The sequence below is a fragment of the Maniola jurtina genome, chromosome 15, assembly GCF_905333055.1.
Source record: "Maniola jurtina chromosome 15, ilManJurt1.1, whole genome shotgun sequence".
In the NCBI taxonomy this organism is placed as follows: domain Eukaryota; kingdom Metazoa; phylum Arthropoda; class Insecta; order Lepidoptera; family Nymphalidae; genus Maniola; species Maniola jurtina.
This window is the reverse complement of record NC_060043.1, coordinates 1,296,015-1,308,518: the sequence shown is the minus strand read 5'-3', so window position 1 is coordinate 1,308,518 and position 12,504 is coordinate 1,296,015. Positions and strand designations below refer to the sequence as shown.

Below are 12,504 nucleotides of genomic sequence, written 5' to 3'. Positions count from 1 at the left end.
AAAGTTATCAGCTATTTTCTAGTTTTCTTGTAGAAAAGAAGGTTAGATAACCCTTAGGTTCATAATATTCAAGTGTCAATTGACAAATGTCAAGCTGTCAAGATGGACGTTGCCTAGATATACATAATTATTTATTTGAAAATGATTTGTCGAGGGTGTTGAAAATTTTTAATTTACACTTGTTTGTAAGTAACTCATTACTAAAACAGAACATACCTTTTGTGCAGCAGCCCAGCAGAGCCAAGTATAGCCAATGTAGATGCATGTTCTCTAGGGGACTTCCTCGGGTGACTCTCCAAAGCTATCAAAGCCGCCGTCCGTTTCTTAATCTTTTGTTTCTTCATGCCCCTCGTGCCATAGGACCGGGAGGGACCCGGTTTCTCCTCTCTTTTCACCAGGTCACTCAGGGGACAACAGTTAGGCTTTAGTGGTGGTAACTGACCAATTTCATAGGGTAACTTTGCGGACTTGGAATATAATTCTGTAAAAAAAAGTGCAATTATGAATTTCAAAATGTAACTGAGGAAAAGTCAATGGAGGGTAGTCTATGATTGCTTGTAATTTTTTTTATTAGCACCTTCTATAGTAGTAAGATAAATAATGGTGCTAACTACTTGGTAAAAAGATGGCGGCCTCAGAACAGCTATTCTGTTTGGCGTCCTTTTAAATACAGCCCAAAACAACGCGAAAGAACGTTCCGAAAAAAGAGCTACTTTCATGTTGCGCATCAAAGAAGTTATATTTCAAAACAATTCAAAGTTACAACATGTTTCTTACCAAAGTACTGTGGCATAATTTGGTGACTTATTTGTCTATATGATTTTTTTTTTGTGTAAGAAAAAAAGCTTTTAATCTATGGCACTAACTACTTGGTAACTTTAACCATCTGGATAAAAGATGGCGGCCATTTTAAATACTTATTGAAGTAACGCGAAAACGTATCGGCAAAAGAGCCAATTTTACGTTTCGCATAAAACAAGTTTTATTTCAAAACAATTTAAAGTTTCAACATGTTTCTTACCAAAGTACTGTGGCACATTCTTGGTGACCAGTTTGTCTTGGTCCTGTCGTTTGAAGGTCTCAAACCAAGGCTCGCTGTGAGGGACACACTCGAACGCAAACTCCAACTGCTCCACGGCCGGTGTGTATTTCAGTTTACCATCCTCCCACTTCATACATTTTTCTGCTGGCTCCTCTCTAAGGAAGAAAGAAGTTTTTCATCATACCTATTCCAAAAACGAAAATTGGTATTAGGGGATAGCGGGTAGATGATTCCATTTGGTGACCTTTTTAACCCCAGACCCAAAGAGGGGTGTTATAAGTTTGACGTGTGTATCTGTCTGTGGCATCGTAGCTCCTAAACTAATGAACCGACTTTAGTTTTTTTTTTGAAAGGTGACTTGATCAAGAGTGTTAGCTATAATAAAATAAATAAAATAAAATAAAAAAGCCTTTTATTTATCCTTAGTAAACTAAACAAAGAATTGGTTGACAAAAAAATAATAATTTTCATTTTAATATTAAGGACCTCTCATTGAGTAAAGGCCTCCTCCAGTTTTCTCCAGGTCTTCCTGTCTAGGGCCTTTTTTTTCCAGTTAATGCCTCCCGTTTTTTTGATTTCATTTTCCCAGCTTTCGACAGGTCTACCTCTCTTTCGTTTCCCAACTGGGCCACGCCATTCAGTCACAGTCTTTGTCCATCTTTTATCTGTGAGTCGAATGACATGACCAGCCCAATTCCACTTTAACTTCATGGCATGTTTTAATGCATCAATAGCTTTCGTTTTTTTTCTTATAGCTGCATTTTTAGTTTTGTGTATTCTACGCAGACCAAGAATGCTCCGTTCCATTGCCCTCTGAGCAGTTTGGATTTTATTTTTTGTATATTTGTTGAATATCCAGGTTTGGCTAGCATAAGTAAGGCAAGGTAGCAAACATGAATCCATTATTTTTGTTTTTAAATTGAGAGGTAAATCTGACTTGAGTATGTATTTATAGGCCCAGAATTTGTTCCATGTGATTTTTAAGCGTCTTTCAAGTTCATCTCGGTGTCTTGACTTTTTAAAGGAAATTTGTTTGCCAAGGTATATATAGTCTTGCACATATTCTAGTAGAGTATCTCGAACGTATATAGGTTTTTCTACACTGTTGGTCATGATTTTCGTTTTTGTACTATTTAACTCGAGGCCTATTTTGAGACTTGCAGAATTTAGGTCATTGATCATTTTTTCAAGACCATGTGCCGTTTCGGAAAAGAGGACAATGTCGTCGGCGAATCTTAAGTTGCTTAAATATAGTCCATTAATATATATTCCTTTTTTGGACCAGTCTAGGTCTTTCATTATGCTTTGAAGGACTATTATAAAAATCCTCGGCGAGACTGGGTCACCCTGCCTAACGCCTCTACATATTTTGATCTCAGGTCCTTTTCTCTCCAGCCTGACTCTACTTGTGCTTTTGCTGTAAATATCTTGTATCAGTTCTATGAGTTCTACAGGTGTATTGCATTTTTGTAGAGCCACCCACATACTTTCATGCGAGATAGAGTCGAACGCTTTTGTATAATCGATAAAAGCCAAGTATAAAGGGCGTCTTTGATCTTGATATTTCTCTACGACTTGATCTAGCGTGTGTATGTGGTCGGCGGTTGAGAAGCTCTTTCTGAAACCTGGCTGTTCAACTGGTTGATATTTTTCAGTTATTTCTGATAACCGCTGCTCTAAGCAAGTAGCTAGAAGTTTGTAGAGGCACGGTTGAAGGCTGATAGGCCTATAGTTTCCAATATCACATGGGTCGCCTTTCTTGTAGAGCAAGACAATATCAGATTCAGCCCATTCTCTAGGTATTTTTCTTTCTTCTAAAATTTTATTAAAAAGCTGAGTTAGGGGTTTCAATAGTAGAGTTCTCCCAACCTTTAACATCTCATTCGATATTTTATCTGGACCGCTACTTTTGTCAATTTTTAATTTTTCCAACTTTTTTAAAATCTCTACTTCTGTAAATTTTTTTACCTTTTCATCTGTGTGTGATTTATCTCCATTTGCATCTAATATATTATGGGTATCTTCAGGTGGTACAATACATTTGCTATACAGATTTTGATAGAACTCCGTAGCGATATGTATAATTTCAGATCTAGAATAAGTTTTTTCACGAGACGTATTTAAGCAGGGAATCCAGCATTTACTTGAGTTGAGTTCTTTGTCGCTTTTCTTCAAACTGCCTGAACTGATTAAGTGCTTTTCAATAATTTTAAGTCTGTATTCGTGGTGTTCCCTTTTAATGCGTCTGTGGATGTGTTTATACAAATTTTTTAGTTCCTGTTTTTCATCTTTACTTTTAGAGGTTTTGTTTTTTAATGCATTTCTTCTTTGTATCATATTTTTTGTTTCTTGGGTTATAATAGTATGATTCTTGGGGTTTTCGTCCCGGCTTTGCTTTATGCTATTTAAAATTGCTGCTTTTATTTTTAAGTAGAAAGACTCTACACTTTCTGATTTAGACATATATACATTGCTTATGTTTTCTTTTAAGTTTGCAAGATAATTTGTTTCGTCCTGGGCACTCTTCAATTGAATAATTGAGCTGCCATATTGTGCTCTACTTTTTTTGATTTTTTCTATTTTTACTGTGCTTCTCAAAAGTCTGTGGTCACTGGCGAAGGAGAGTTGATTGAGTACTTCAAAGTTGGTAAATTGACTCCTCATATTGGATAGTATGTAGTCTATTTGACTTTTCTTACTCTTTGGGGAAATCCAAGTCCAGAGAGATTTTTCCTTTTTGTTAAATATGCTGTTAATTATGGTCAGATTGTTTTCTAGCGCAAAATTGATTAGTTTGCTTCCTCTTTTATCTCTTTTTCCGTAGCAGTTTTGACCTAGGATTTTGTATTCACCTCGTACTTGTTGACCAACACGAGCGTTAAAATCGCCCATTATTATTAGATTTTTGTTGCTAGTTTTTATTGTTTCATACAATGATTCATAAAATTGGTCAATATCTTTGTCAGTAGAGTCGCTAGTTGGTAAATGAACTTGTATAATAGAAATCTCCATTGTTGATAATTTTAGGTTTAATATACATATTCGTTCCGAAATACCTTTGAAACTTTCGATGCAGTTCTTATATTTAGATTTTATTAGAAATCCAACTCCATATTGGCCTTTAGTTTCTCCGTAATAGCAAAAAATATGTTTTGAATCTTCTACTATATTGTATCCAGTTCTTCTGATTTCAGAGAGGCCAATAATATCATACTTAATATGTGATATGGATTCTTTAAATTCTATAAGCCTTTCTTCCGACAGGAGTGATCGAGCATTATAAGTGCAAATGTAGAGCAGGCAAGTATTGGGTTTATAGTTTTGAATTCTGTTTTCTGGAGGGTAGTGGTCTTCTTCCCCCACGGTGACCAACAGGGTTGGGGTGCTTTGTGTTGTTATGTTATGCTTTAGAGATTTTTTTATCAGTGATCTTCCAGTTCCTGGTTTTAGTTTAATTTCTATAAGTGTTTTTGTCGGAGAGTGAGTAGGCTCTTTCGCGCATGAATTGAAATGCATTTTTCCTTTGCATTTTTGGGGTATTTTGTTTTGCATTCGAAGTGCCAGGGCTTGGGGTTTCTGATCTCTTCCGTTTTTCGTTTTCCTTATTGTCCATGTGCCTTTTTTCTTTTTTTAGCTGTAGTTCCGCTTTTGTTAAATCGTGGGTAATATATGTATTTTGTTTCATCTTCTTTTTATTTTTAAGGATTTGTATTTTTTTCTGCAAGGTGGTTGTAGCTAGTAAAATTGGTCTAGTTTTGCTTTCCTCGTTTACTTTTTTCCCCAATCTTTGTAGTCTGTCAATTTCCCCATATTCAAGTTGCACATCAATCTCTTTCATTGTTGAAGTTACTAGTGTAGTTAAGTCCTCATGAGTTTCCTCATTTGACTCTGGGAGCCCGTGGAGTATTATATTCTTCCTCTTGCTGTTTGTTTCGAGATTCTGTATCTTTGTACTTAATTTTTCGATTTCTCCCTTTAGCCTCTTATTTTCCTCTATTATCGGCAAGATTTTTTCATCTACCTTCTGTAAAACGGCTGCCGTGATATTTTCGGTTATAGTGTTTGTTTGTATATTCAACTGATCTGTCATTTTTGATAATAGCAGTGACATTTCGGGGGACAACTGGGTGGACATCTTACCGTGAAACGGAATACGATCATGTACGCGTATCCGAATGTGTCTTCCAGGTAGGTATTTATTCTGAGGTGTCTCCGACGATTTATGTTGGTAGCACTGTCTGAATTGTCAATCGTTCGTTTGATATTTTAACCTTAGTGTTTTGAGGTTATAAATGAATCGTACGATCGAAGTGATTTCACTTTTTGTACTTATCTTTCGATGTGATTTAGATTGTATTTCGACGATCCTTTGCACAAAGTTGATTTGGAACAACACTGTTATGCGGAGATGTTATTATTTCTTGCGAAAACTATTTAAAATTGTTAGAGCGTATCACAAAACGTCTGGCGTACATGACAACCGGAACCGTTTGAGTGTTAGCTATAATCGAAGGAAATCGGTTCAGCCATTTGAAAGTTATCAGCTCTTTTCTAGTTACTTGTAACCTCACTTGTCGGGGGTGTTATAAATTTTTAATTTGACCCTTGTTCTCTTCTTGAATGCTTTGAGTTTTGAATTCGATTTACCTCAGAGGGCTGACTTTGATTTCAGGTGGTGGCTCCGTCTCAGTTTCCTCAGGCGGGACAGGATCAGGCGGTATAGCCGGGGTCTCCACTACGGGAGCTTTGGTGGCTGGTTTCTTCCCACGCTTGGCCACGACTGGGCCTCGTCTCTTCCGTCTCCTCTTGTCCTCGTGCCAACTGTCTTCTTCGGAGGATTCCTCCTTTAAACAAAAAAATGTTTTATTCAAATACACTTCATATAGTGGGATTTCCTAGGGAGCTCCTAAATAATTTGTTTTTTTGCTACCCCTGTTATCTTTCCTGCTGTCAGAACTAGTAATATCATTTACAGAATCAAAATTTTACTTTTGAAAATAAAATAAAAATATTTCAAAATTAGGCTGGATATCTTGGGTAATTTTTTTTAATATTGAATCTTTAATCACTAGTAGAGATATTATAAAGTCTTTTCTTACCTTTAGCGCCAAAGGTCTGGCTGATCTCTGCCTTTCAGATGCTGGTGGTTGAGGAGTGGGTTTCCTTCTCGTATTCCTCAGGACTCTCTCCTCTTCATCATCATCATCAGATGTGGAACTGGTGGAACTGGCGCGTTTAGGAAACATGAACTGTTCGGCTTCGTCACTTAACACTGACAACTCAGACCGTCGAACCTTTCTGAACTTCACCACTAAAGGCTTAGTCCCATTCCGTGGTGGGGAGTCTTTCTTTTTTGGAGCAAAGCCACCACTTGAACGTAATTTAGTACTGACTCCGACAACTTTGTAATAGTCGGACGGTTGTGGGTTTGACTCGCTTGTACGTTTGCTACATCTGGTATTGTGTTTTCTCTCTTCGTCCAAACCATTACGTCTTGGACTTGTGCCGTTCACGTCTGGTGATTGAGAGTGCTTTGACCTTGAACAAAATGTTTTAAATTTAATTTTTTACAGCACAGCGTGACTTAAATAATCAATTTTTAGAGTATATTAAGTAACGCTTATCCGTGGCTTAAGTAGTCCAGTTAATGTGTGACTTATGTAATGTTTATTGTTTATGCGTAACTTAAATGTTTATTTTAGCATGACGTGAGTAACGCTTATCCGTGACTTAGTAGCCCTTTTTAACGTGACTTAAGTTACGCTTATCCGTGATTTAAGTGATCCATTTTAACACCATGCAAAATGGATTACTTAAGTCACAGTTAAGTATTACATGGGTTAAAGTCACACAGTCAGTGCATACAAGTATATACAATACTTGTAACAAGTGTGAGTCTAGTATAACACGGCGTTTAGCCAACTCACGGCGTGCATGTATGGATTACTTAAGTCACACGTCATATCGTAATGCACATGTAAGTCACTAATGAAAGCCCAAATTTTTTTGGAAAAAATATACCATCACCCAGCGTGAGGTGTTGGTTGTCCACCGCCCACCGGCAAAACTTCTTGGCAAACGAAAAAGTTATGAGGGGATTTCCACCGCGCGAGAACACGGGATTGGTTGATGCCCTTGATTTGACTCAAACCATATGGCGTGGCGTGAAGAAGGCTGGTGTGAAATAAGCTGACATGAAGTAGAGTTTGCATGTTAAAAGTGTCTGGCCTATTCTCTGTAAATTCTGGCTAATTCTCTGTAATTCTAAAAAATGTACCTACCTTTTACTCTTGGGTTCAACATCCCCATTACAAAGTTTCCTCAAAGACCTGCGTTCACCGTTCACAGGGGTGGATTTGTCCAGGAATGTGGACACATCAGCGCCAGAGGTTATGAGGGAATCTAATGCCAGGAAGTTGGTATGGTCTCTGACAAAGGCCAAGTGATGGGGCGATCGTCTATGTAAGGCCGCGTCCACATAGTCAGCATTGCACATCTCACAGTAGCCCCCTTTAGGTTCCTTGTCCTCTTTCTCTTTTATTCGTGGACGACTCTTTCTTGTCATTCTGGAAGAAAATTTACGCCATCACACTTCACAATCTATACTAATATTATAAAGAGGAAACCTTTGTATTTTTGTCTGTTTGTATTGAATAGGCTCAAAAACTACTGGACCGATTTCAAAATTTCATTTACCATTACTTAGAGGGATCCTTCCGAATCCGTATAGGCTATATTTTATCCCGGAAAATAGAAAAAATAAATATCCACCTGTGCGAAGCCAGGGCGGGTCGCTAGTAATATTATAAAGGCAAAAATTTGTGTGTATGTGTGTGTGTGTGTGTATGTTTCTTACTCCATCGTGTGCGGTTGTCAAATGTGCGTATTAAACTCACTTCTGCGAAATGTTGTTATTAGAAGGAATGGCGTTAACTAGGTCTTCCGGTGACTCTTTCTTATCTTTCGGAAGATCAGGCTCTAGTGATATTTGTGGCCATTCATCAAACTCTTTGTACACTGGTCTGCATAATCTGCAATCAAGTTAGCTATGGTTGGCAAAGTTGTGATCTGTTTGAGAAACTTTTGTTACCCGATTCATATAAGAACAGGATGAAACTTTTGCTAAATTCATTATCTTGTAGTGTTAGCAACAAAAATGTATTTGTAAAAAATTCTAAGTTTTTTGTAAACATTTTTTTTAATTTTGTTGAATTCATTAATAATCCTTGACTCACTTTAATTTCTGATCTAATAAATTATTTTATAAAAAATTGTACAATATGTTTACTATAATATTAGCATAATTTTAATAGACCTTCTACCTTGTGTATATTTTGCAGAATTTTTATAGTATCTCAAACTCTGATCTTTAAAAAATTACACTTTTATATTACAATGATTACACAATTTTTTAGGGCAAAAGGGCATGAATCTTAGATAATATTTTTTTTCAAACTATGTACTAGAACTAAAAAACTTGTAAACTATTTTTTTGCATACACTACACGAGTGAGGCTTTTTCATTCTGTTCTTATTTGAACCTGATAACAGTTAATTTTTTTTTAATAATTGGTCCATACTTGTCCAAAAATTCAATCTTGAGAAAATGTTTACTGAAGAGGTTCACATGCGCTTTACGCGGAGCCGTGAAGAAGGTGTCATACAGTTTATCCAATAGAGTTATAGCCTGAAAGATTAATACATATGTAATAAGAATAAATAATACATAATGTTAATCATACCAGAAGAAAGCATTTTGTAACAAAGCATAAAAATATAACATGTATTTTATAGCACTGCATGAACAGTACCCGTCCTTAAGGCTTATCAGTGACTTAAATGGCCCATTTGCACAGTGCAAAAATGGATTACTTGAGTCACAGATAAGTTTTATCTGGGTTTAGGTCAAACAAGTTATAAAATAATACACAATACTTGTGACTTGAGCAAGTCTAATCATGGATTACTTAAGTCACACATATTATACTGTACTACTATCCATGCAAAGAATTATAAATAAATAGCAAATAAAGGAATAAATACAAACATTTTGAGAAATAGTTTTTTTTTATTGGGCTTTAGAAAAAACCTGCAATGTGCTTAGTCAGTGGACGGCAAGCTAAAAATGATAACATTTAATAATTATATGCAGCTGCCCCTAAACAGCTTTGCTCCATTGATAAATGAATGAGATAAAACACTGCAAGCACTTCAAAAAACCACTTATCAATTCAAGAGGAGTAAGCAATAGTGATACAGCGTAAGGGCTGCCCTTGAGTAATACATACTGCAGCTCTTGGCTGCCCGAGCCGTTGTAGAAAGGCGTCACCACCACGTGCGACACGCGTGACGTCAGCAGCGCCGCGCGGGTGTCCACTCACCTTCTGCACGGTAAGGTGCACGTAGCTCTGCCTGTGCGCGGGCTGCGGCTGCGGTGTGGGTGGCGGCTGCCGGAGCCGCTGCAGCATGGCATCGGCGCGCGCGCGGCCGTCACGCCGCGCACATCGCGCGACTCTCGCCGGCGCCGCGCCGCCCACCACGTGCGTCACGCGTGACGTCAGGAACACCTCCTCGCACTGCAACACACACACACCATGACGCTACATGTGCTAAATATTTACACATAGATATAATATGCAAATAATAAATTAAATTGAATATTCAGGTTTTTGTGTCATTCAGCTACTAAAACAGTTAATGTGTGGTCTGCGCATCTGTGTTACATAGGACCATCGTATTCCATCAGAGTAGAGTGAAGCTGAGTTTTTAGGGTTCCATACCTCAAAATGAAAAAAACTGGCCAAGTGTGAATCAGACTCGAACACAAAGGGTTCCATACCATCATACATAACACTTTTATGTGCAACACTGCAAGTTAATAACGGACAGCGCCATCTGTATGTGATTTATAAGCTAATTTTGTTTATGAACACATTTAATTTTTTTTGAGATGTAATCACAAATTCCTAGTTTTTGGATTTTTTTCTTTTACTTTTGCTATCAGACCCACCTACCCCCACTAATTTTCATGATTTTAAGTCAACGAGAAGTGTCCTATAGGTTTGATTCCCTAGCCTTGACAGACAACAGACAGACAGTCAACAAACTTTTTTCATTTTGAGGTACAGAATTCTAATAGGATCACTTTTTTGTCTTTTGCAGTCACAGGCATCACTAATAATAAAAAATACTTGCACAGACATAATCAAGTAGCCAAGATAATCCATCAACAACTTGCTCTTCAGTATGGCCTTGTAGATACTGAGGTGCCGTACTATAGGTACGACCCAATGTCAGTTCTTGAAAATAGCAGTGCCCTGCTTTACTGGGATCGGTCGGTTATCACTGACAGGTATATTGTAGCCAATAGACCTGATATAGTGCTAGTTGACCGATCAGCGCGTCGAGCAATGATTGTTGATGTCACTATTCCACATGATGATAATCTAGTGAAAGCAGAAAAGGAAAAAGTATCGAAATACTTGGACCTGGCCCACGAGATTACCGCCATGTGGAGTGTTGACTCAGCGATTATTGTACCGATAGTTGTATCAGTTCACGGTCTTATTGCGAATAGTTTCGACCAACATCTTAAGAAACTGTCGCTTAACTGTTGGATCAAGGGTAGGATACAGAAGGCAGTGGTTCTTGAGACGGCACGCATTGTGAGGAGGTTCCTCACTCTGGAGCCCTGACCACTAGCGGCTTGGGTCCAACCCACCCCGCTGCTAGTGGGATATATTTTATCATATTTTTATTCAATGATTTTTTTTTCCGTTACTTTAGTTTTTTTGTTGTTTATGTTATTTTATTTCTCTTTTGTTTCTGTTACTTATTGATTTTGTTGTTGATGTTATTTTATTTTTTGTTGTTTCTGTTATTTTTTCTGTTGTTTTCGTTATTTTATTGTTTAAAAATAGGATAAAATGTGATAAATAAATAAATGAGAGAAAAATTTGAAATAAACATTTCATTTGCAAATGAGCCTTAAAATTAAACCATTATTAGCATTACTTATAAGTTTCAGAAATAAACTAGTTTACTAAACCAAACCATAGTAAAAACAAAACATTGTTATTTTGTACCATATCATCATTGATTACACAACAGAAGTAGTACTACTTTGTATGCAAGTATCTATATTGTTGTAGTTATGCAGTACCTAGGTTTAGGTACCTATTATTTATATTTGGTATTGCCAGTGTACAAATAAGAAAATATAAATTAACATAACACAGTAATTTTGAGAGGCAACTTTAATTGGAACTGTCATGTCATGAAGTAATATGATCAAGTATGAACAATGTGAAAGTCAGCAATAAATTCATTTCTTGTGACCTAAAATTGTTGTTGTTTTACAATGTGCATAGTAAGGAGTAAAATATGCTGATGCCTGATAGGATTGTTTAGCAGTTTCGTGCCCATATTGTGTCATAGTGCAATTACTTGCAGAACATTAGGCGTGTACCGTGTACGTAAGCGTATGTCGGCGACACGGTACAATTGAACTCGCATACTCATCGAGTTTTCCTTGAAATACAGTCGGCGTCGGGGCGAGTGAGCGCCTTCCGACGAATCGCGCCAATCGTCCCGCGCAAAAAAATAACACCCTAACACACACCAATATCATCCCTAACGACATCATCTTAAGAATCACATCTCCTTGGCGTCTTTAAAGCAATATCAACTGTCAAAAAATAACCATACACACGCGTAGGCCAAAGAAAACTACATTTCAAACGGCTTTTAAATGGATGTAGTGCAACGCGGCGTGATCGAGCGAGCCGCACGGCCTCGGCGCGATGCATTTTACGCCGCGACCGCTGCTCTAACGCCAGCATACAAAAGATGACCTAAAATTGAATGCAAGCTACGCGCGTAACTGGACACTCCGACAACTCTGTTTTCCACTGTTTTCTAAACAATTCTGACTTGATCGATGTACGAGCCCCCACGTGCAGGAATCGGACAGCGTATATACTTACACAAAAGCCGTCCGCGAGGCCCCCGCGCGCCGCTTATCACAAAAATAAGTAACTATATACCAGCCACAGCGACGGGCACTTCGTCACTATTACAATTCCCTTGAATCACAATTTACACTGAAAATGTCTACGATGCTTAGTGCACACAATGTCCGGAAATAGTTTAGGCAACGTTTGTAATACTTTTTAAAGTAATTTATACACATTTGATAAATAAAATCGTAAAGTAACAACAAACACAAATCTGACACACAAGATGGAGATATTATGCTCCAGTTTATATTTCACTCACTAGAGGCGTTGCGGTCGCGCGGAAGGGAGACAGCCATTGCAACATTACGTTCCGTTCAGTGTATTGTGAAAGAATACATTAACTTTTTAAAATTGAAATTAAAAACTTTAAAAGCACAACACGGATATCAGTAAATTCGAAAATAAGTAAAATAATTTAATCATCCTTCATTTAAATGCATGATC

General features: G+C 37.5%; 1 protein-coding gene across 6 annotated transcripts in view; it reads right to left on the bottom strand.

The window, feature by feature from the left end:
* LOC123872701 (protein chiffon) overlaps positions 1–12,504 on the bottom strand; it is a 36,421-nt gene that overhangs the window by 23,220 nt on the left and 697 nt on the right. For 2 of the 6 annotated variants that reach the window (XR_006797522.1, XM_045917141.1), the window contains exons 3-10: positions 9,424–9,618; positions 8,623–8,729; positions 7,939–8,073; positions 7,324–7,608; positions 6,142–6,580; positions 5,690–5,886; positions 1,022–1,197; positions 217–481 (exon numbers count right to left, since the gene is read on the bottom strand). Coding sequence is in view for 5 of the 6 variants with exons in the window: in XM_045917141.1 (XP_045773097.1) it covers positions 217–481; positions 1,022–1,197; positions 5,690–5,886; positions 6,142–6,580; positions 7,324–7,608; positions 7,939–8,073; positions 8,623–8,729; positions 9,424–9,618 (1,799 nt within the window). In the remaining variant the exon portion in view is untranslated. Of the gene's footprint in view, positions 1–216; positions 482–1,021; positions 1,198–5,689; positions 5,887–6,141; positions 6,581–7,323; positions 7,609–7,938; positions 8,074–8,622; positions 8,730–9,423; positions 9,619–11,559; positions 12,001–12,027; positions 12,325–12,504 lie in introns of those variants that run through there. The other 4 variants (XM_045917142.1, XM_045917144.1, XM_045917145.1 and 1 more) reach the window with 4 other exon arrangements.